The sequence below is a fragment of the Bos mutus genome, chromosome 21 (assembly GCF_027580195.1).
Source record: "Bos mutus isolate GX-2022 chromosome 21, NWIPB_WYAK_1.1, whole genome shotgun sequence".
In the NCBI taxonomy this organism is placed as follows: domain Eukaryota; kingdom Metazoa; phylum Chordata; class Mammalia; order Artiodactyla; family Bovidae; genus Bos; species Bos mutus.
Genome location: NC_091637.1, coordinates 44,221,282 through 44,244,305, shown reverse-complemented (window position 1 = coordinate 44,244,305; position 23,024 = coordinate 44,221,282). Strand labels below are relative to the sequence as shown.

The following is a 23,024-nucleotide window of genomic DNA, read 5'->3' as shown; positions in this document are numbered from 1 at the left end:
GGGTGCCATTGCCTTCTCTGATTGGATTGCTAGGTGCCTGCTAATAATTAAGGCTTCTGTTACCTTAAAGCAGTGGTTGTTAAAGTACAGCCCATTGGCCAAATCCACCCTGCCCCCTGTTTTAATATCACCCATGAGCCTGAAAGGGTTTTTACATTTTTAAATAGTTGGGAAAAAAAATTAAAAAGAGTGATACTTCGTGACATGTGAAAATCACATGAAATTCAGACTCAGTGATCTTAAGTAAAGTTTTGTTGCGTATAGCCATGCTCGTTCATTTGCATATTGTCTGTGACTGTTTTCATCCTACAGTGGCAGAGTTGGGTAGCTGGGATGGAAACCGTATGACCCAAGCAGCCTAAAATATTGACTAGCTAGCCCTTCATAGGGGAGAAGGCAATGGCACCCCACTCCAGTACTCTTCCCTGGAAAATCCCATGGACGGAGGAGCCTGGTAGGCTTCAGTCCATGGGGTCTCGAAGAGTCGGACACAACTGAGTGACTTCCCTTGCACTTTTCACTTTCATGCATTGGAGAAGGAAATGGCAACCCACTCCAGTTCTTTCCTGGAGAATCCCAGGGACAGGGGAGCCTGCTGGGCTGCCGTCTATGGGGTCGCACAGAGTCGGACACGACTGAAGCAACTTAGCAGTAACAGTAGCCCTTCATAGAAGTGGTTTGCTAACTTCTGCCTTAGAAGAAGGACTGAATGTATCTTGCAAAATAACTAACAGACTCTGGCACACTCTCCAGTATGGAGATAGAAGGTTTTTGTGTATCTCTTTATATATAAGTGTGCCAATTTCTTATTAACATAGTTTATTAGGCTATTCATGTTGCCATAACAAAATGTTACAGACTGTGGCTTAAACAACAAAAATTTTTATCACAGTTCTGGAGACTGGAGGTACAAGATCAGGGTGCCAGCAGGGTTAATTTCTGGTGAGGCCTTTCTCAGCTGGTAATAGCACCTTCTCACTGCGTCCTCATATGACCTTTCTCACTCACAAGTGGAGAGAAAGAGTGCCCTGATCTCCCTTCCTCTTGCTTAAAGACACCAGCCTGACCTTAATTACCTCCTTAAAGGCCCTGTCTCCAAATTCAGTCACCTTGGGGTTTAAGACTTCAACCTACAAATTGGGGGTATGTGGGAGTGGCACATAGTTTACTCCATAATGTATAGTAACTTGGGGTAGCTTGTCATGTTTTTCTAGTGAAAAATTAAAATATGATGGTGGTTTCAATTACAGGAAAAAGGGGACAAAATGGATTTAAAGAATTTACAAGGCAAGAAGAGGTCAACTGCGTAACAAGAGAGCCTCTTACTGCTGAGGAGGAAGAAGCTTTAAAACAGGAACACCAACGAAAAGAGAAAGAGCTCTTAGAAAAAATCCAAAGTGCCATAGCATGTACCAATATCTTTCCCTTGGGCCGTGACCGCATGTACAGACGGTACTGGATTTTCCCTTCTATTCCTGGATTGTTTATTGAAGAGGATTATTCTGGTCTCACTGAAGACATGCTGTTGCCTAGACCTTCATCATTTCAGGATAATGTACAGTCTCAAGTGCCTCAGGTATCCACTAAAACTGGAGATTCATTGATGTCTGAATCTACCTCCAGCATTGACCACGGTCCATATGATGATACTGTGCAGCTGCCAAAACCGGTGCATAAGCCAAATCGGTGGTGCTTTTACAGTTCCTGTGAACAGCTGGATCAGCTGATTGAAGCCCTTAACTCTAGAGGACATAGAGAAAGTGCCTTAAAAGAAACTTTGTTGCAAGAGAAAAGCAGAATATGTGCACAGCTATCCCGATTTTCTGAAGAGAAATTTCATTTTTCAGGTAAATTTTCAATGACACCTATTTCCTTTATTTTTCTTTTCCTGTAATCTCTGGCTCAGGAGTAAACATTTTTCAAACTTACCAAGAGCTGTATTTAAAACACTTTCTCTTTCATCTGAACAACGCTCTCAGTTCTTGAGTTAGAGAAATTTGCCAGTTAGAGAAATAAAGTTTTCTAGATTCTCCTGGGTTCCACTTGGATTATGAGAAGCACATCTTAACAATATGAGAAGTTACATACTCTTTCTGAGCTCATTGTTTGGATTGTTTGATCAGTAGATCGAATACTTGTGGCACTAGGGTTACCATCGAGTTTTGAGATCTAATAGTGAGTGAGGTCACTCACTGAATGTATTAGCTGAGGGTCCAGGAACAGGTTCTATTAGTGATCACACCTTAGGAGACGGGCAGCAAGGACAGTTCAGGTAGCAGTATTTCCTATTTGATGGCTGGTCTGTTGACGACAAATACGAGAAAGAAGTAAGACATTTTTAGGTGTAAATGGGGTTTTCTAGGTAGAGTGATCTTAAATTTAGGGTTTTATTATTACCATGACTACTTTCAGTTCATTTCAGTTCAGTTCAGTTGCTCAGTCGTGTCCGACTCTGCGACCCCATGAATCGCAGCACGCCAGGCCTCCCTGTCCATCACCAGCCAACTCCCAGAGTTCACTGAGACTCACGTCCATCGAGTCAGTGATGCCATCCAGCCATCTCATCCTCTGTCGTCCCCTTCTCCTCCTGCCCCCAATCCCTCCCAGCATCAGAGTCTTTTCCAATGAGTCAACTCTTCGCATGAGGTGGCCAAAGTACTGGAGTTTCAGCTTTAGCATCATTCCTTCCAAAGAAATCCCAGGGCTGATCTCCTTCAGAATGGACTGGTTGGATCTCCTTGCAGTCCAAGGGACTCTCAAGAGTCTTCTCCAACACCACAGTTCAAAAGCATCAATTCTTCAGCGCTCAGCTTTCTTCACAGTCCAGCTCTCACATCCATACATGACCACTGGAAAAACCATAGCCTTGACTAGACGAACCTTTGTTGGCAAAGTAATGTCTCTGCTTTTTAATATGCTATCTAGGTTGGTCATAACTTTTCTTCCAAGGAGTAAGCGTCTTTTAATTTCATGGCTGCAGTCACCATCTGCAGTGATTTTGGAGCCCAAAAAAAATAAAGTCTGACACTGTTTCCACTGTTTCCCTGTCTATTTCCCAGAAGTGATGAGACCAGATGCCATGATCTTCGTTTTCTGAATGTTGAGTTTTAAGCCAACTTTTTCACTCTCCTCTTTCACCTTCATCAAAAGGCTTTTTAGTTCCTCTTTGCTTTCTGCCATATGGGTGGTGTCATCTGCATATCTGAGGTTATTGATATTTCTCCCAGCAATCTTGATTGTTGATCACAATTCTTTAACAGCTTTGTTGAGATTTAATTCATTTATCATACAGTTCACCCTGAAGTGTACAATTCAGTAGTTTTTTATATATTCTTAGATATCTTACACTGTCAATTTTAGAACATTTTCATTATCCCCAAAACTGGTATTGTGTAATATATGGTCTTTCGTGACAGGCTTCTTTTACTTAGCATAATGTTTTCAAGGTTCATTCAAGTTGTACCATATGTCAGTACTTCATTCTCTTTATGTTCATTGTATACTACATTTTAGTACATTTTACTTATCCATATGTTAGTTAATGGACATTTCTATTGTTTTTGCCTTTTGGCTGTTATGCTGCTTTGAACATTTGTGTATACATTTTTGCTGACATATGTTTTCATTTCTCTTGGGTATATACCTAAGAGTGAAATTACTGGGTCATATGGCTTCCTCAATGGCTCAGGTTGTAAAGAATCTGCCTGCAATGCAGGAGACTCAGGAGACTCAGATTTGATCCCTGGGTCGGGAAGATCCCCTGGAGGAGGGCATGGCAACCCACTCCAGTATTCTTGCCTGGAAAATCCCTTGAGGAGCCTGGTGGGCTACAGTCCATGGGGTTGCAAAGAGCTGGATACAACTGCAGCGACTTGGCATGCATATATCATCACTACGCACTATGGTAATTCTGTTTAATCATTTAAGGAACTGTCATCAGACTGTTCCCTAAAGTGGCTCACTATTTTATATTGAAGGTTAAATTTCTCCACATCCCTCTCAATGCTTGTTATCAGACTTTTTTATTCTAGCCATTGTAGAGGTGTGAAGTATCTCATTGTGGTTTTGGTGTGCATTTCCCAAATGACTAATGATGTTGAGCATCTTTTCATGGTTTTATTGGCCAAAGAAAAATGTGTTCAGGGAAATTCCCTGGTGGTCCAGTGGTTAGGACTCAGCACTTTCACTGCCATGGGCCTGCGTTCAATCCCTGGTTTGATAACTAAGATCCTGCAAGCTTCATGGCACAGCAGGAAAAAAAGAGAGAGAAAGGAAGAAAAGTGTGTTCGGATCCTTTGCTTATTTTTTAATTGTATTATTTGTCTTTTTATTGAGCTGTAAGAGTTCTTTATATATGCTGTTGGATAGATACAAGTCCCTTATGAGATAAATGATGTGCAGACATTTGCTTCTTTTTTTCCCCATACTTCAGGACTTACTGTTTTTATATCCACTGTCTCACAATCATACAGTCATATGGGTAATTATGTTTTTTAATGAGAAAATCATAATAAAGATGTTTGCTAACTATTTCAGACAAACCTCAAACTGATAGCAAACCTACATATAGTCGGGGAAGATCTTCCAGTGTGTATGATCCATCCCAGATGTCTGCAGAAAGACAGCTTGAGTTGAGGCTGAGAGATTTTCTTTTGGATATTGAAGACAGAATCTACCAAGGAACATTAGGCGCAATCAAGGTTTGTACCTGTTCCCATTTTTAACTTGCCTAGTTACCAGAATTTTGGTAACTTATTTGATATTTTATGTTTGTTAACTTATTTGATATAGTCAAGGCATGTATGTTCTGAATAAATAGCAGGAGTGATGCATTTTTTATAATAACTGATTTTATTTCCCTGTATCAAATTATATATATATATAGATCTTTCTTAAAACCTTTTTTTAATATTAACTTTTGGTATTTAAAAAATATCTGTTTTACGGTATTTTCATCCAAGATGTTGAAATGTATAAGGATATTTTCTTCTTCCTTGACTAGCTCCTGCCTGCTCTGCTGAGTCTGGTTTGTTTATTGGTTTCTTTGTTACCTTTTTAAAATCTGTAAGTAATTCATGCTTGATCTGTGTGTTCTGTTCATTCCTTTGCTGTCATCTGTCACTCTTTTGCTACTGTCAGGTGACCAACCTTAGAGTCATTTATAATTTCACTATATAGAGAGTAAGGTATTAAAGCTTCCATCTATGAATGATATGAACTCCATTTTGGCCACTTAGTACCTTATTTTTAGATCTCTTTTTGATTCACAATCTGTTCTAGAATATTCATGAATTTTTCATATATACATTGAACTTCATACTTCTTAGGAACAGTACATGCCATTTTTCAGAGTTAGTAAATCTGAGTTTTGTTACAGGTTACAGACCGACACCTCTGGAGGTCAGCATTAGAAAATGGACAGTATGAGCTGTTAAATGAGGAAAACAAGGAAAACGGGATAATTAAAACTGTGAATGAAGATGCAGAGGAGATGGAAATTGATGAGCAAGCAAAGGTCATAGTAAAAGACAGGTAGGAAAAGGATTTTTCTAAAGTAACCATCACTTTTTCTTGCCATTTTATGTTTTTAAGAAACTGTTTCTTTTTCTTCAAAAAATGGTCTTAAAATCTTATTGTGAGGACATTAATATTTATAACCACTGAAATGATGATTTTGCTAAACTGCAAGTTCTCTGTTACCTTTCTTAGTACTAAAGCAGCTGAAAGACAACTTGTTAAGGTGATGGTAGTTATTCAAGTTTTTAAAAAGACTTTGAACTTAAAGTTGTATTAATTTCAGAAAGTAGCTTTACATTATCATTTTTCTGTTCTGTAATAGACTAAAATATTATTTGAGCTATTAATCAGAACTGATTTCTCTATAGACAGATACTTTTACTTTTTCAGATAGCATCTGCCCTTAGAATAAATTTGTTGTCTAGAAGGAAATGGTGGAGGGACCTTAAACTAGCAATTATAGAGCAGTGTCAGAGTTCTGGTAGAAGTAAATACCCAGTGGAAATGTAATATTGATACATAGGAGAATATAGAAGACAGCAAAGGAAATGCTAGAGGAAGTGACTGAAACTGAGACCTAAAGGTGGAAAGGATATGAAACTGGGAGGGAAGACATTATACAGGTTTTGAGTAAATGAGCCTACATTTTTAAATGATCGTTTTAAGTGCAGCATGGAGATTTATTGCAAAGCGAGTAAGATTGGAGGCCAAGGAACTAGTTAGTTAGGAGGCAGCTATAAGTAAAAGTTGAAGCACGAGAAATAGAGATGAGCTGCCTAAGCTACTCTTCCCTTAAGGCCCATCTGATACCCACCTCTCTAAGGAAAGGTTAGAGCCATCTAAGGCTTCTTTCCTAAAGCCTTCTAAGCCTTCTCTCATCCACCTTCCCTCCTCTCTGTATTTGCCCTTGTGATGTGCCTAAATGATATGATAGTTTAGCTCCTGATTCATGTTTTTCTCTCCCTTTCCTGGTGGCTTATGAGAACTCCTAGAGATTGAGGAAACCATTTCTTACACAGGTATAAGTAAGGATTTGGGTAAGTCAGTGGACTCAAGTTTCATCTAATAGTGGTTTTAGGTACTGTAAACTCTTCAATGTTTTAATTGTAGACTTTTGGGCATAAAAACAGAATCTCCAAGTACTGTCTCAACCAATGCAAGTACACCACAGTCAGTGAGCAACGTGGTTCATCATCTTGCAATGGCACTTTTCCAAATAGAACAGGGTATTGAGAGGCGTTTTCTAAAAGCTCCGCTTGGTAAGTATCTGTTTTTAATTCAAAATATGTTATATTTTAAATGCTTTTCAATTACCCCTTAATTAATAGAACTTTACTGGCTGACAGAATAAAATTGATCAACTAATTTGAAAATTTTGAGATTACGTTTTCATTTTAAAATATAAGTTATTTCAGGTGAGATTTATTTAATAATACTTTAAAATTTTATTCTAGGTATTCATTCATTTCAATGAATGTCTAACTATTTCTGTCGGTCTCTTTTATGAATGTTTCTTCCAAAGACATTACCAAGTTCTATGACTCGCCAGACCCTGAATAATCAAACACTATACATAAATGTCTTGTCATTTAAAACAGAACCTCAAAGAAACTACTTAAATGCCCCCCATTAAGGGTATGGTTTAATAATGTGGGTCACTCACCTGAGCATGTGTACGAAGTGCTCGAAATACCAAGTGTTTCAGGGTACATAGATGAGGAAGTGCTCTACAATCTATGGTTAGGATGACAGAAATAATTCTATCATGAGTGTGTTTCAGTAGTTATGAAATTAATGTGCTTTTTAGGGCTAATCTAGGAAACATAATCCTTATGTTTTTAGGAAAATATGTGTCAAGTTCCAAATCAATTTTCATATCATAACTGCCTCCAGTTTGCTGTGGTCTTTCTGAAAAACTGAATTAATTTATAATTTATTATATTGAGATAGTTTATATCTCAATAGTGAGGTACTAGAAGAAAGAGTTGTTTTATTTTATTTATTTTTTTTAAAGTTGTTTTAAACTGTATCTTTTTGATCTCATATTGAGAGAGTCTTGAGTAGACTAAAATCCTTTAAAAATGATTTGAATGTTAATGTTTTGAGTAGTAAGAACAAAGTTTTCATAAATATATGGTGCTTGAAACATTAGTATATTCGTAAATTATCTATTTTTAAAATGAAGAATTTGTAGTTAGTATCTCATTGTTCTAATAAGCCTGTCCATATTTTAATTTTCTTATAAATTGATAATTCCACCATGAGCTTAATAACTCACTTTTCACATTGAAAGTAACATTTGTAAGAAATAAAATACATATAAGCACAAAGATTCAAATTTGTGTTTGTTGTATCACTGTTATTTTGTCTTCAGTATTTCCTAATACTTTGTGTCAAAATCAAATTATGTATATAAGGGATGTCTGCATTGTTCTTACAAACACATGTGAATTTATAGTTATTTCAATTAAAAGTTATTTGTAAGTCATAGGACTCTTATAAATGTAAAATGTTATTACTACTATTAATTCTGTTAATTCTGTGATTCCAAAAGGGGTATGGGAATAAAATGTAATTCTGCTGATTTTTCCACTTCTGAAATTGCCATCAATTAAAGTTATTTATAGGTTTGGTGAGGGGGGATCAAATTTATTATTTAATGTTTGAATTTTCATCAGTACCTTTTATTAACTATTTAGACAAAGGGAAAAAGTTGACACTGAGAGATATTGCAGTTTACACCTAATAGATTATACAAGAGCAGAGAACTATAGTGTTCCCTATGCTTGTTTGTATACAGCAGTGTTTAGACATTCATTTCATCCTGAGACATATAAAAGAAAAAATAAATGAAATAAGACAAGTTCAACTTACCTTACTTATTTTGTAAGTGTTCAGCTTACCTTACTTTGTAAATATTAATCAGAGTCAGATGTTGATCATTTGTAATAATGGATGTTACCATCTACCATTGCTGCCTCAAAGTTAATAGAACTGGTGTCTGTAATTCTTTAAGCCTTTGAATGATCTATTTTGAATGAGACAGCAGGAAATGGAAGTACCTCTAGGGTTTTAAGGTAGTCTAAATATTTGGAGAAAGGTAATCAAGAATATATACTTAATCCAGGAGAGAAAAGGGTGTTCCACTTTATAAATGCTTAAGATAGAAAACATTAAAATTCTCTATTTTTGATAATTTTTCAACATAGCAAATTAACTATAGTAGGAATTTTCCCAGTTTAGCTTTAGAAATTATTTCAGTTTCTTGAAGAATCAAGTAAGAAATAAAATTTCTGCTTATGTTCCACCTTCTCTAGATGTCCCTCTTATTCTAGTGATCAATCACATTGATAAAACTTGGCTTTTTTAACTTGGGGAACATAATCATATTTGACTTAATTTTAGGTAAGATGTGATAATTGTTTTAGGTTGATAATTTAATAATTTATTAAGTCATGCTTAAGGTTAAGCCCTTAAGTTGTGGGGGGGAAATTGTCAAACTAACTTGATCAATTTGAAACTTGGTAGCACAGAAATTCGGAGAAGGCAATGGCACCCCACTCCAGTACTCTTGCCTGGAAAATCCCATTGGACGGAGGAGCCTGGAAGGCTGCAGTCCATGGGGTCGCTGAGGGTCAGACACAACTGAACGACTTCACTGTCACTTTTCACTTTACTGCATTGGAGAAGGAAATGGCAACCCACTCCAGTGTTCTTGCCTGGAGAATCCCAGGGGTCGGGGAGCCTGGTGGGCTGCCGTCTACGGGGTTGCACAGAGTCGGACACTACTGAAGTGACTTAGCAGCGGCAGCACAGAAATTAATAAAGATCAAAAAGGGAGATAGAAAAAAAAAAAGGGACAAGAAAAAAAGGAAGATCAATCTAGTGTGAGAGATGGTAAATATTTAACTTTTTAAAGAATTTTGTATTTTTAAGGAATTATGATTTTACTTTACTGCTGAATATTGATTTACATTTTTAGCTTTTGAAGGAAAAACCTTAAATTTGGTTTTTTGGAGAGAATAGGGTTGAGGGCAAGCTTATAAAACAATATCTTCCTAAAACTTTTCTTGCTCTTGATACATTTCATACCTCAGCTAATCAAACTCTTTTACCCTGTTATATAAAAAACTGACATTGTTGCACCTTAGTATACTTAGTTATTGTTAAAGATTGAGCATCAATGGAATTTACGTGTTGTTTCACATATAGTATTTATTCACATTGTTTTTTCCTTTATGAGCACAGAGAGAATTCTGGAGTAGGAGATGTTATTGTTTTATTTCCTAGGGAAGCCGGCATGGCATGGTGACATGAATTACTGTATAGTGGCAGTTAACAGCATAAAATCTCCTGGTGTAATATTTGATCATATGAATCTACCAATATTTTATATTAGTAAAATACATTTAATTAGCAATATCTTGAGGAATTTATCTGTGCTAGCTTAATGGAAAATGAAAGACATTTCTGCCCTTGAGAATTGTATAATCTGGAGAAGCAAAGTTTAAAATGAGAAAACAATTAACAGAAAAAATGGTATCAATGTTATATACTATTTTTTATCCTTTAAGTAGTTATATGAAAATAGAAAAATATGGACATCCATATATATTTCATATTTAGAATATTTTAAATGGATTGGAGTAAGTAGAATAAAAATGGAACTACCACTGGGTTAATTTTCTTAAAGCACATCTTTGATCAAAACCCATAGTTTCACCAGCCGTTGAGTCAAGAACCAGTCAAACTGACTTTTAATGTTCCAGTTTGTCGTAATTTTTCTTCCATTCTTCCACATTGGTCTCTGCAATCTTATTTCTTGCCATTACCAATAAGAATACCCTCTGATTTACCCAGAAATATTTCTTTAAGATCTTTGAACTAGCAACTCTTGTTGCCTTCTTCCTTGGAGAGTCCCACTTAGGCCAGAACTTTCCATGAAGACTTACATTAGAAAATTAGGATAAATAGAAGCACAAAATGAGAGGATGGAAGTAAATTACGTGAACTATATTATTGCATTTATGTCCCTCTTTGCTAATATTTCTCTCTAGCTTTGTCTAAAGAGTCATTTGACCCATCCATTTTTATCCTTCTCTCTTTGAGTTATAAATCTCAATTATTTTTAGAGATCTAGATGCTTTTTCAAATGGCTTGGTCATTTATGGATATTTTCAAATGTTTATTTCTTAAGACATGTTAAACACAGTTATTTTATATAGTGTCTAATTCTGTGTCTCATGCCTCTTTATGGATCAGATTCTGCAGGCTCTTGATTATAGTGTTTTGTTTCCACATGTGCCTCATGGGTGTTGACTATTAACTCTCACTCCGTAGAACTTAATCTGCAGAAGTTTCTTCATTGCAGAGATTTGCCCTTGTTTCTGCCATACCTGAGGTCACCAGTTCAGTTCAGTTGCTCAGTTGTGTCCGACTCTTTGCAACCCCATGGACTGCAGCACTCCAGGCCTCCCTGTCCATCACTAATTCCCAGAGTCCACTCAACTCATGTCCATTGAGTCGGTGATGCCATACAATCATCTCATCCTCTGTCGTCCCCTTCTCCTCCCACCTTCAATCTTTCCCAGCATCAGGGTCTTTTCAAGAGTCAGCTCTTCACATCAAGTGGTGAAAGTATTGGAGTTTCAGCTTCAACATCAGTCCTTCCGATGAATATTCAGGACTGATTGCCTTTAGGATAGACTGGTTGGATCCTTGCAGTCCAAGAGACTCTCAAGTTTTCTCCAACACCACAGTTTGAAAGCATCAATTCTTCAGCACTCAGCTTTCTTTATAGTCCAATTCTCACATCCATACATGACCACTGGAAAAACCATAGCCCTGACTAGATGGACCTTTGTTGGCAAAGGAATGTCTCTGCTATATGCTATCTAGGTTGGTCATAACTTTCCTTCCAAGGAGTAAGCGTCTTTTAATTTCATGGCTGCAATCACCATCTGCAGTGATTTTGGGGCCCCCAAAATAAAGTCAGCCACTGTTTCCACTGTTTCTCCATCTATTTGCCATGAAGTGATGGGACCAGATGCCATGATCTTATTTTTCTGAATGTTGAGCTTTAAGCCAACCTTTTTACTCTGCTCTTTCACTTTCATCAAGAGGCTCTTTAGTTCTTCTTCACTTTTTGCCATAAGGGTGGTATCATCTGCATATCTGAGGTTATTGATATTTCTCCCAGCAATCTTGAAAGCAGAAATAGATGTTTTTCTGGAACTCTGGTCACCTGGACCACTGTAAAATCTTAGCTTGTGTTTTTTTAGGTTTTAAACCTGTTCAAGATTTTGTTTGTAGTTACATAAAATAGATTTATTTCCCCTTTCCACCCAATATCACGGTCCAGATGAGCAGATTTCCTTGCCTGCTTCCTTCTTTGTGGTACTTGTTTCCGCCCTGACACTTACAGGTGCGGCCTTTTGGGGCCCTAACTTTTAAGGGAAGATTCACCACATTGAGTGGGCCCTAGGTTTCATGTCCTGTCTCTCTCCTGCCTAACAATCAAAACAAAAGTTCAAGATCTGCTAGTGTTTGACAGGTCTCTTGCTTTATGACTTCCCCTCATTGTGTACATCTTCATCCTCCCAGCTGTATTAAAATTTTCTTAAGAGCAGGGGTCATAGAGTAGACTTGTTTCTTATCTTCTAAAATGCTGCATATTGAAGGGAAAATACAATGCAGGAATAATGATAACAACAGTAGCATTTACACTGTGACAGAGTTTACATGTCTTATGTGTATTATCTCATTTAATCTTCCCAATAGCACTCAGAGGTATAAGCTGGCCACATACTGCTGCTGAGGCACCTTAAGTAACTTGCCCAAGCTATATAGGGGAGCTAGTGCTCACCTCAAGGCAGATTGACTCCATAGCCTATGTTTTCTTAACTGTCATGCTGCTATCCATGAGATTCCATTTGAGGATATATCTTGCAGAATTTTGATGTGATGTGGTAGGCACTTTATAGTTAAGTATAATGTCTTAGGAAAACTAAGGTAGTTGCAGTAGTGAAGATCAATTCAAGGTCAATATCACATGCCAATATAAAATGATAGACTAGCTAGATTAATAGCATCCAGTCAAATGATTCTTAATAGATTCAAATGTTTCTGTATAAAAAATCTACCTTATTTTAAAAATAATATTTTCTTAGATATAGAAGGCAATGTAGTTGGCATTTATCCATAATTGATATTTTTAGTAACAGTTTTATTGAACCGTATTTCACATATATAAAATTCACCCTTTTAAAATTGTTCAGTTCAGTGGTTTTTAATATATTCACAATAGATCCACCACTATCTAACTTCAGAGCATTTTCATTAGCCCCAAAAGAAACCTCAAATATGACTGAGACTTAACTTAAAGAGCAATCCATCTTTATCTTTTATCTGCAAATGAGGCAGTGACATTCTTGATTCATATGAATAGTAGCTGACTTGTTATTGTATTTAGCCAAGTTTCTAAATAAGATCAAGATTTGATACAAAGAACTAGATTGCTAGATTGAGAACACATTGCCCTAAGTTATTTTTCTCTTTTAACTGTTGAAATCCCCAAGCATTTGTTTTACAGATTTAAGTAATTCTTCATGTCATAAGCAAGGTGTGGCTCAGCAAATTTTCTTTATCATGAATTTTTTATGTTTAATCTCAATATTGTCTTTTTGTGAAGTATTAGGAGAGAAGAACTCTAAATTCTTACCTATTTTAACAATACCAAGAAAAATAGTTCTAGGAGATGTCTAGGGTTTTCCTAGGAAGTTTTAATTACTTTCCCTTTCATTTAAGATGCCAGTGACAGTGGGCGTTCTTATAAAACAGTCCTGGACCGTTGGAGAGAGTCTCTCCTTTCTTCTGCTAGTCTATCCCAAGTCTTTCTTCATCTCTCCACCCTGGATCGTAGTGTGATATGGTCTAAATCTATACTGAATGCCCGTTGCAAGATCTGCCGAAAGAAGGGTGATGCTGAGAACATGGTACTTTGTGATGGCTGTGATCGGGGCCACCATACCTACTGTGTTCGACCAAAGCTCAAGGTATTTTTATTTTTTCTTCTGCTTCTCAGATTAGAATTGAGATTTTGAGTGACAGATGATTACTGATCATTTATGTGATTTATCAGACTGTGCCTGAAGGAGACTGGTTTTGTCCAGAGTGTCGGCCAAAGCAGCGTTCTAGAAGACTCTCCTCTAGACAGAGACCATCCTTGGAAAGTGATGATGAGATGGAAGGTAGTATGGAAGGTGAGGATGATGAAGTTGATGATGATGAAGAAGAGGGTCAAAGTGAAGAGGAAGAGTATGAGGTAGAACAAGATGAAGATGATTCTCAAGAAGAAGAAGAAGTCAGGTAAATCCTAACATGCAATAAAATGAGAGTTCGTGAGTCATGACTAGGCAATCTCTTGACTTTTCAAATACAAATGGAATGGTTTGGCCTCTAATTTTTAAAAAACAAGTGTGCAGTATAGTGTTGTAAAGTTCCCCTTGTTTTTTATGTATTATAAACATATGAAATTATTCCCAAAGGCGTATAGTCCTTGTGTGAACTTAGCCAGATAACAAAGTCAAGTATGAGTTTAAGTTTGGATAGGATGTCAAGTCAGAGCCTCATTAAGGTTGACATTACTTACTTTTTCACTTTAGCAAATAAGCAGTCCAGAGGACAGCTAGGAGATACAGATGAACACAGCTCTGGATGCATGTTTTGCTTTCTCAAGAAGTTATACCCAAATATTGGTGATCTTGGTAGTCAACAGAGAGAAATGCCAGGAAGCACGTTGTATTTTTATACTCCTGCCACGTCAGCATCTACTACGCTACTATAGTATACTACTGCATAGCCAAGTATTTGACAACTTAGCGCAAGCTGTGTCACCCAGGCCTAATGCATGGATTTGGTTATTCCTGCTGGGCAGTCTCTTCTTGTTTGTCTCTAAGACTCTCCATCCCTTTTCAACATTTGAACTCCATTCATGTGGAATCGCTTCCCAGATGGTTCAGTGGTAAAGAATCCACCTGCCCACACAGGAGATGCAGGTTCAATCTCTGAGTCGGGAGGATCCCCTGTAGTAGGAGATGGCTACCGATTCCAGTATTCTTGCCTGGTAAATTCCACGAGAGAGGAGCCTCGAGGGCTGTAGTCCATGGGGTTGCAAAGAGTTGGACAGGGCTGAGCAACTGAGCATGCACACATAACACACGTGGAATCAAGAAAATGAATGTGCAGCAAGGGCGACTGGAACTGACACAGTCCAAAAAGGTCACCGCCTGAGGAGATGAGAGAGAGCCAGCCCCTCTATTTCAAGCAAGTTGTTTAGTAGCTCCAACTCAACAGTATTATAGAAGCGTAAAGACAATAAAGAACTTGGAAAATTCTTGGAAATATTTTAGGCAAACCAGAGGTTCAGGTATGTGGGGAGATGGATATAGGAGGCTTAATGGGATTGTATCATCTTTGTCTACAACATAAAGGCAAATAAAAGGTTGAATATAGTTTTGTATCTTACAGTAAACGTCAAATACAACAAAGAGATTCTTGGCCTGGTGTTGAGGAATAGTAGGTTTAAGGCCTACTTTTGTGGGACCCATTGGCCAAAACTGTAGGTTACCTCAGTATCAGTAATAAGGAAGAGTGACAGTCTCCTGAAGCATAAGGAAACTAAAGATTTGCATTTTAAGTTTTCAACATGATCAAGTCCATTTTACTCAGTTCTTCTGAGGATCTGATTGCAATTTATTCATGACTTAGGATTTGATTTTCATGATGATGTCCTGGAGTTATACTGAGAAATTATTACATGTTCTCCTTGCATTACAAAGATATAAATGAAAGCACATTTTAGATTTCGTCAGTTCTAAGTTTAAAAAAAAAGTGAAAGTTGGTCACTCAGTCATGTCCCCCTCTTTGCAATCCCATGGACTATAGCTCTCCAGGCTCCTCTGTCCATGGAGTTCTCCAAGAAAGAATACTGGAGTGGGTTGCCATTTCCTTCTCCAGGGAATCTTTCTGACCCAGGGATCAAACCCAGGTCTCCTGCATTGCAAGCAAATTCTCTACCGTTTGAACTACCGGGGAAAAAACTGAGTAATAAGGATGTTACTTATCCACGTGTTACTGAGGATAAGTCTCAGTAACACATAAGTGATGTGTATTGAACTCATTGGCTGAATAGTAGAACAAGGGGGATAGAAGTGTCATATGTGCATCATTGCTCTGTACAGTAACTGTTCTCTAACACTGTTTATAGCCCACCAAAACGAGGAAGACCACAAGTTAGATTGCCAATTAAAACAAGAGGGAGACTGAGCTCTTCTTTCTCAAGTCGTGGCCAACGACAAGACCCTGGAAGATACACTTCACGGAGTCAGCAGAGTACACCGAAAACAACTGCTTCTTCTAAAACTACTGGTAGAAGCCTAAGAAAGATAAAATCTGCTCCTCCTACAGAAACTAAATCTTTAAGAATTGCCAGTCGTTCTACTCGCCAGAGTCATGGCGCACTGCAAGCAGATGTATTTGTGGAACTACTGAGTCCTCGTAGAAAGCGCAGAGGCAGGAAGAGTGCTAATAATACACCGGAAAACAGTCCCAGCTTCCCTAACTTCAGGGTGATTGCCGCAAAGTCAAGTGAGCAGTCAAGTCCTCTAAATGTTGCTTCAAAACTTTCCCTCCAAGATAGTGAATCCAAGAGAAGAGGCAGGAAAAGACAATCTGCAGGTATGAAGATTCTAAATTAATGTTTTCACCTGAGAAAATTGAGTAATCTGGAACGACTGAATGTTGAGATAGTTTGTATCATTTTTGAAAGGCTGTCCACTATAGGGAGTTTTTAGGGAGCAACCTGACCTGAAGCATAATGTTCAAGGAAGGGGCAGCTCTTTGGGGAATAAAGGTAAACTACACTGCTAGTGTTTGTAGTAGTGTAGCAGAGTACTTGAGAAAAATTTGCTAACAGCATTTTGTGTTTAATGGAGAGATTTGGCCAAAACTTGAGCAACCTCAGTATATCACATTATAACACATTTCATTCTCATCCACTTTTGCTCCCTTCAAAATGCACATACTCAACATCACCTAGACAAGCTACCATTGGTAATTTGGTAAGGTTCCCACCTGATATACTGAATTTGGGGGCAAGGGAGAGTTGGGAACATTAATATTGTTAGGGAGTAATTACCAGCTATTGTTTTTATTCTGATAATTTTTTTAATATTTATATATAATATATAAATTGTTTACATACTATATAGGGTTATGTTGTTTTATCATATTTATTATATGATAAATTATTTGTCATATTTATCTATGTAATCTGTTTACCCATTAATCTCTTTTTTTTTTTCAGATTTCTTTTTTTTTTTTAATTTTATTTTATTTCCATTAATCTCTTTAATGCTATCCTCTTTCTTCTTTATCAGTGGTAATAAAACCTTGGTATTTCAAAAAGAAGTTACACATAAAAATTGCTACTAGTCATTGACATAAATACACTACTATTTGTAAAATATGTAGCTAATGGGAAGCAACTTTATAGCACAAGGAGCTCAGCTCAGTGCTCTGTGACAACCTAAAGGGGTGGGATGGGGGAGGCAGGGCAGGTGTGAGGAAGGCTCAAGAGGGAAGGGATATGTGTGTACTTATAGCTGATATACATTGTTGTACAGCAGAAACCAACACAGCATTGTAAAGCAGTTATCCTCCAATTAAAAAAATTTTAATGCTAGTTACTGTTCTTTGAAGAATTTCAGGTAGCTTGTACTGCATAAACACATGACAGGATTAATTCACTGGGGAAAGAATGCAGCATGATGCAGTCATTGTTGTCAGGCTTGGTGGGTTGTGGATATGAGGTAACTTTGTACCAAGATCTAATTGAGCTTTTCCTATCCTCTTACGTGCTTCGCTCTTCCACAATCCTGAACCCCAAGCTATTTGGAAAATAATACACCTGAAGCATTTTTATTAAAAACAAAAACAAAAAACCTGCTGGAAAAAAATGTTTTTAACCAATTTATAATGTGGTTCTAAGGACAAATAAACAGGGAAATGTGTGGATTTACATTTAAGCAGGGAATTTAAACACCTAGATTCATCTATGGACTATACTACCTTTTTCTACTAATTTATACACCTTAGATCTCATTATGTACCTTACATTTTATGAAAAAGCATTTTGCTTTAAGAAAATTCTCCATATGAAGTTAGATTTATAAGAACAATCTTTTATTTCATCATTGAGAAATATTTTCTGTTATGCAAGGTAATTTATAAAGAGGCCAGGTTTCTAGATCTGAAGAGGTTATTTTCTTAAGGATGTATTTCAGAAAATACCAGACGATTGCTTGCTTTCATCTTACTGTAGTTGAAAACATATTTTTAGAACAATGCAAAAACTTTGTGTTCTAGAATTACCTTTTGTATTACACTCTTTATACACCAATCTGTTCCCAATGAGTGTTTATTTCAATTTGAAATTTTTAAGATCAAAAGGAAATAATGAACACTTGGTCCAGATTTACTTGTCTCTCAGAATATATGTTAGTTTAACATCTCAGTGTGTAGAGTGTTGATTTTCTGTTTGAATGTCGTTTGTATTTATATGCCTTATTTATAAGTTAAATATTGTTAGGGAGTGATTACCAGCTATCTTTTTTATTCTGATAATTGTTTGTATTTTCCAAATATTTCATTTTATCATCACCTAAAGTTAATATAATTATTTGGTCAGAATCATCCCCTATGACACTTAATCGAAGGAGTTCAGGTCGACAGGGAGGAGTTCATGAACTGTCTGCTTTTGAACAACTTGTTGTGGAATTGGTACGGCATGATGACAGCTGGCCTTTTTTGAAACTTGTTTCTAAAATTCAGGTAATAATACTGGACTGTATAAAATGTATTTGTGTATATGATCTGATTTAGTCTGCATAGCAACTTGAGGTGGTCAAAATGCTTATTTAGTCACTGTCTACTTAGAAAACAAGGCAAAACTTGGACAGTTGGTTCCTATATTGAAGAAAATGAAGTTAGCATAGTCTCCTCAGTCCCTTCTAGTCCTGTGACTGATGCTTAGAAACGATGGCAGTGTGTTGCAGTAACCTCACTGTTTTTATTCTGTGTAATGAATATGAATAGAGTTGATTCAACTAAGTACCATTTTTGGTACTTCCCTTATGTAAAACAGTGTTTCTTAAACGTTAGCATACACCAGAATCAACGGAGGGCTTGTAAAAACACAGCTGACGGGGCCCCACCCCAGGGTCCTTGAGTCCCTAGGTCTGGGATGATTGCCCAAACAATGCTGTTAGTGCTGATCCAGGAACCACATTTTGAGAAACACTGACATAAAAGGTACTCTTAACAGAGATGGCATAACCTAACTAAGGGGTTTGAGATGGTGCTGTGGTTATTTATATATGTATGGCAGAATATGATGTGCCGTAGCAGAGACAGGACAGTGTTCGAGTACTGTACTGGAAGTTATACTGGTCTTGCAGAAGTAGAAAAGAGAGGATAGATTTGAGCATTTCAGAGGGAGGAAATAGCAGGAATTAGAAAGTTTTTTTATGGAAGAAAAATGGCAAGTTAAAGACCTAGAAATGAGAATATGGGAATGAGGGATATAGTTTGAATGGAGCAGAGGGTGTATTAGAGGGGCTCAGACACAACTGGATTGTAAAGGGCCTCACTTGTCAGTATCAGGTGAAGGTTTCTGAATGAAAAAGTGACATCATCAGATTTCTGTTTTGAGACTTATAGAGCCAAAATGTGAAGGGTTAATTGAAATAGCATCTTATAAAAATTAGCTCTCAGTTGGACTGTAACTTGTTTTTCCTGAGTAGTTTTTTGTGCCAAATTTTGTTATGCATATTTTATTCTTCATTACAAATGTAGTCGTGCTCATTAAAGAAGTTTTTTATAGATACATATATACAGAGAGAGACTTTTACAGTATTAAATAATCTTTTACAACATTATAATGACTAAAATGTATTATGTAATTTTAATGGAATAGTAGTATTCAGAGGCTAATATTCAGTTGCTTTCAAGTGCAAAACTTGCATATATTTGACTACTTATCTTCAATAAATTGTCTATAGGAGAGATATATTTGAATTATTTTACAGGTCCCAGACTATTATGACATCATCAAAAAGCCCATTGCCTTAAATATAATTCGTGAAAAAGTGAACAAGTGTGAATATAAATTAGCATGTGAGTAATTTATGTTTTTCTCTGATAATTATTTTTAAGGAAGTAGAGGCTGTTTTTCTTTCAATGATGCATATTAATGTAATTGTGTATATGGCACCCCAAGAAATCCCTAAAATACATATACATGCATATATGGAAATGAAAGATGGATGGGGATTAGATGAGTTAAAGATATTTTATAGAATCTGATCTTAATAGATGTTCTGTACAGTTATATAAAATACATCTAATTAAATATTAAGCTTCAGTTTTGCCACCTTCTAAAAAAAAAGTGGACTTACATTTTCTTAATGAGATTTCCAGATATGATACCAACAAAGATTATAATTGACTTTCATCTAATCTCATTTGTTTTTTTCATTCTAGCTGAGTTTATCGATGATATTGAATTAATGTTTTCGAACTGCTTTGAGTACAACCCTCGTAACACAAGTGAAGCAAAAGCTGGAACTAGGCTTCAAGCATTTTTTCATATTCAGGCTCAAAAACTTGGACTCCATGTCACATCTGGGAATGTGGATCAAGTTAGCACACCACCAGCTGCAAAAAAGTCACGAATCTAATTTTGTCCTTCTGAAGGATATGAAGAAATCAAATTGTTCATGAAAATGGAACATTAAATCATGCTCTAAAGCAGACATATATGTATAAAGCAATAACAGCTGATTGACCACATTGAAGTGTGGCCTGCACTATATTCTCAACTTTAATATTAAGCACTCAGGAGAATGTAGGAAAGATTTCCTTTGCTACAGTTTTGTTCAATATCTAATAAGTTTGATATATGTATTGGATACAGTACTGGTTTACAGAGGTTTTTGTACATTTTGAGATCATTCATGTGTCCCAATATCTCAGAAAATATTTTTCCACCTATGATTTATTTTGTCATTGATCTTTTTTTAGAAGTGTGGTATTAAGGGAGATTTATCCACACAGAAAAATCTTCCATTATAGCACAGATTAGGAAAAAGTATATACATCTAAGAATTGTTTAATGAGCACATTCTTACAACACTACACATGAATGAATCCAATTTTATATCCTTGAAGTGCTGTACCAGTGCTGGCTGGAGGTATTGAGTCTGAGTTTATTAACTAGATATTTATTTAGCATTCAAAGTAATTTTGTGAATTTGTTTTGTATTTATAAAATTTGTACCTGGAAAATGTTCTTTAATTTTTTAAACATTTATTGTGTTTTTGTTTTATTTCTCTAACTTCCTTAATGATCAGTCAATAAAGGTAACACCCTCCCTTTTCCTTGACAGTTCTTTCAGTTTTACACAACTGTATTATAAGTTTCTATGTACAACTTTTTAAGTGTACAAATAAAATGATGCATTTTTTTTTCAAGAATTCTGAGTTTCTGGAATTTTTTACAAATCAGAATTGGTCTTCTACATGTGATAAATACAGACCATAGGAACCAATGTTTTATTGTACCTGAGTCTCAAGCTGTGAGTTGAATCTCTTCTGCCCAAAGCCTTTAGGAGTAAGATACCTCCTGTCAGAACAGTAACATTCTATCCCAGGGATTCTTATTAAAAAGAAAAAAGAAAGTTTGGAATATACCCACCTATGTTAAGAAACACAACTCTGAAAATTTTTTTTTTAATAAATGTTATTTCCTATTCAGACAATAACCAGTCTGTTCCAGCCATAGAAAAAAACTGGCCTTATTCACACCCACACCAGCAAAGACAAAATAGGGAGCCTAGACCTCACCTTCATAAGGATAAAATGAAGTGCCAACACCCCCACTGGTGTAGGGCCCCAGATGACCAAGTAGAGATCCTGGACTTTCATCCCCATCAGCCAGGAATGACGGGTCCCTCTATCCCTGAGCAGTGTCAGTGGAGACCAGGTGCGGGGCCAGGACTCACCCAGCAATAACGAGAAGCACCCAGTTTCTGGTGGCAACACAGGCTGAGTGGATAACCTTGACTTAATGCTTACATCTGGCAGTCACAAGGTTCAGCCCCAGCTTCTCCTGTCAGTGGGGTCAGGGAAGGCCAGCTACTGACAGACGGTTTAAATAGCATCTGGAGTCTCATAATGCAAAAAATGTCCATGATTCCATCAAAATTATACCAAGAGCCAGGAAGAGCTCAAATTGAAGGGAGAAAAAAGACACCAACACCAAGATAACATGTTAGAATTGACAGATTTTAAGCCAGGATAAAAATGCTTCATGAGCAATTTTAAACACACTTGAAACATGAAAAATACAAGTTTCAGTGCACTAGATTTCTATTGATACTGTAACAAATTACCACCAATTTAGCAGCTTAGACAATCCAAAGTTAGTTCTAGAAGTCTGACAGGAGTCTCACTGAGCTAAAATAGTTTCCAAAGGGCTGCTTTCCTTTCTGGAGGCTCCATTTCCATGATTGTTCTAGATTTTAGAGGTTACCCACATTCCTCGGAGAAGGCAATGGCACCCCAACTCCAGTACTCTTGCCTGGAAAATCCCATGGATGGAGGAGCCTGGAAGACTGCAGTCCATGGGGTCGCTGAGGGTCGGACACGACTGAGCGACTTCACTTTCACTTTTCACTTTCACGCATTGGAGAAGGAAATGGCAACCCACTCCAGTGTTCTTGCCTGGAGAATCCCAGGGACGGGGGAGCCTGGTGGGCTGCCGTCTATGGGGTCGCACAGAGTCGGACACGACTGAAGCGACTTAGCAGCAGCAGCAGCAGCAGCAGCAACACATTCCTTGGCTCATGATCCCCTTCCTCCATCTTCAAAGCTGCAACGTTACGTGTCTTAGTTTCGCAGTGGTTTCTGTGCTTTCTTCAGTAGTCACATCTTCCTTGACCACTGCCGGGAAACGTTCTCCCATTTTAAGGACCCATGTGATTAGATCACACTCACTCAGACAATTCAGGATAATCCCCCCATTCAAGGTCCTTAAAATTTTCACATTTTTAAAGTCTCTTTTGCCATGTAAGGGAACATATTCATAGGGATTCCAGAATTTGGACATGGATATTTTTGGAGGACTTATCCAAAATCTACAAAAACTCTTTAAAATGAAACAATAAAAAAATGAACAACCCAATTTAAAGATGGGCCAAAGACCTTGAGACATCTTATCAAAGAAGACACATAGATGGTAAATGAGCATATAAAGAGATGCCACACATCATATATCAAAGCCATACAAATTGAACAACAATGAGACACCCACAGACGTATTAGAATGGCCAAAATCCAGACCACTGACAACACCAAATGCTGCTGAGGATATAGAATAGCAAGAACTC

The 23,024-nt window shown here is 37.0% G+C and overlaps 1 protein-coding gene across 6 annotated transcripts in view; it reads left to right on the top strand.

Moving 5' to 3' along the window:
- The window catches only part of BAZ1A (bromodomain adjacent to zinc finger domain 1A), an 86,126-nt gene extending 65,021 nt beyond the window's left edge, over positions 1-21,105 (top strand). For 3 of the 6 annotated variants that reach the window (XM_070358717.1, XM_070358715.1, XM_070358714.1), the window contains 10 exons: positions 1,251-1,847; positions 4,537-4,700; positions 5,378-5,532; positions 6,628-6,776; positions 13,324-13,571; positions 13,658-13,884; positions 15,785-16,254; positions 18,266-18,408; positions 19,665-19,752; positions 20,119-21,105. In XM_070358717.1, the coding sequence (XP_070214818.1) occupies positions 1,251-1,847; positions 4,537-4,700; positions 5,378-5,532; positions 6,628-6,776; positions 13,324-13,571; positions 13,658-13,884; positions 15,785-16,254; positions 18,266-18,408; positions 19,665-19,752; positions 20,119-20,315 (2,438 nt within the window). In that variant the 3' untranslated portion in view covers positions 20,316-21,105. Of the gene's footprint in view, positions 1-1,250; positions 1,848-4,536; positions 4,701-5,377; positions 5,533-6,627; positions 6,777-13,323; positions 13,572-13,657; positions 13,885-15,784; positions 16,255-18,244; positions 18,409-19,664; positions 19,753-20,118 lie in introns of all 6 variants that reach the window. The other 3 variants (XM_070358716.1, XM_070358713.1, XM_070358712.1) reach the window with 1 other exon arrangement.
- The last annotated feature ends 1,919 nt before the right edge of the window (positions 21,106-23,024 follow it).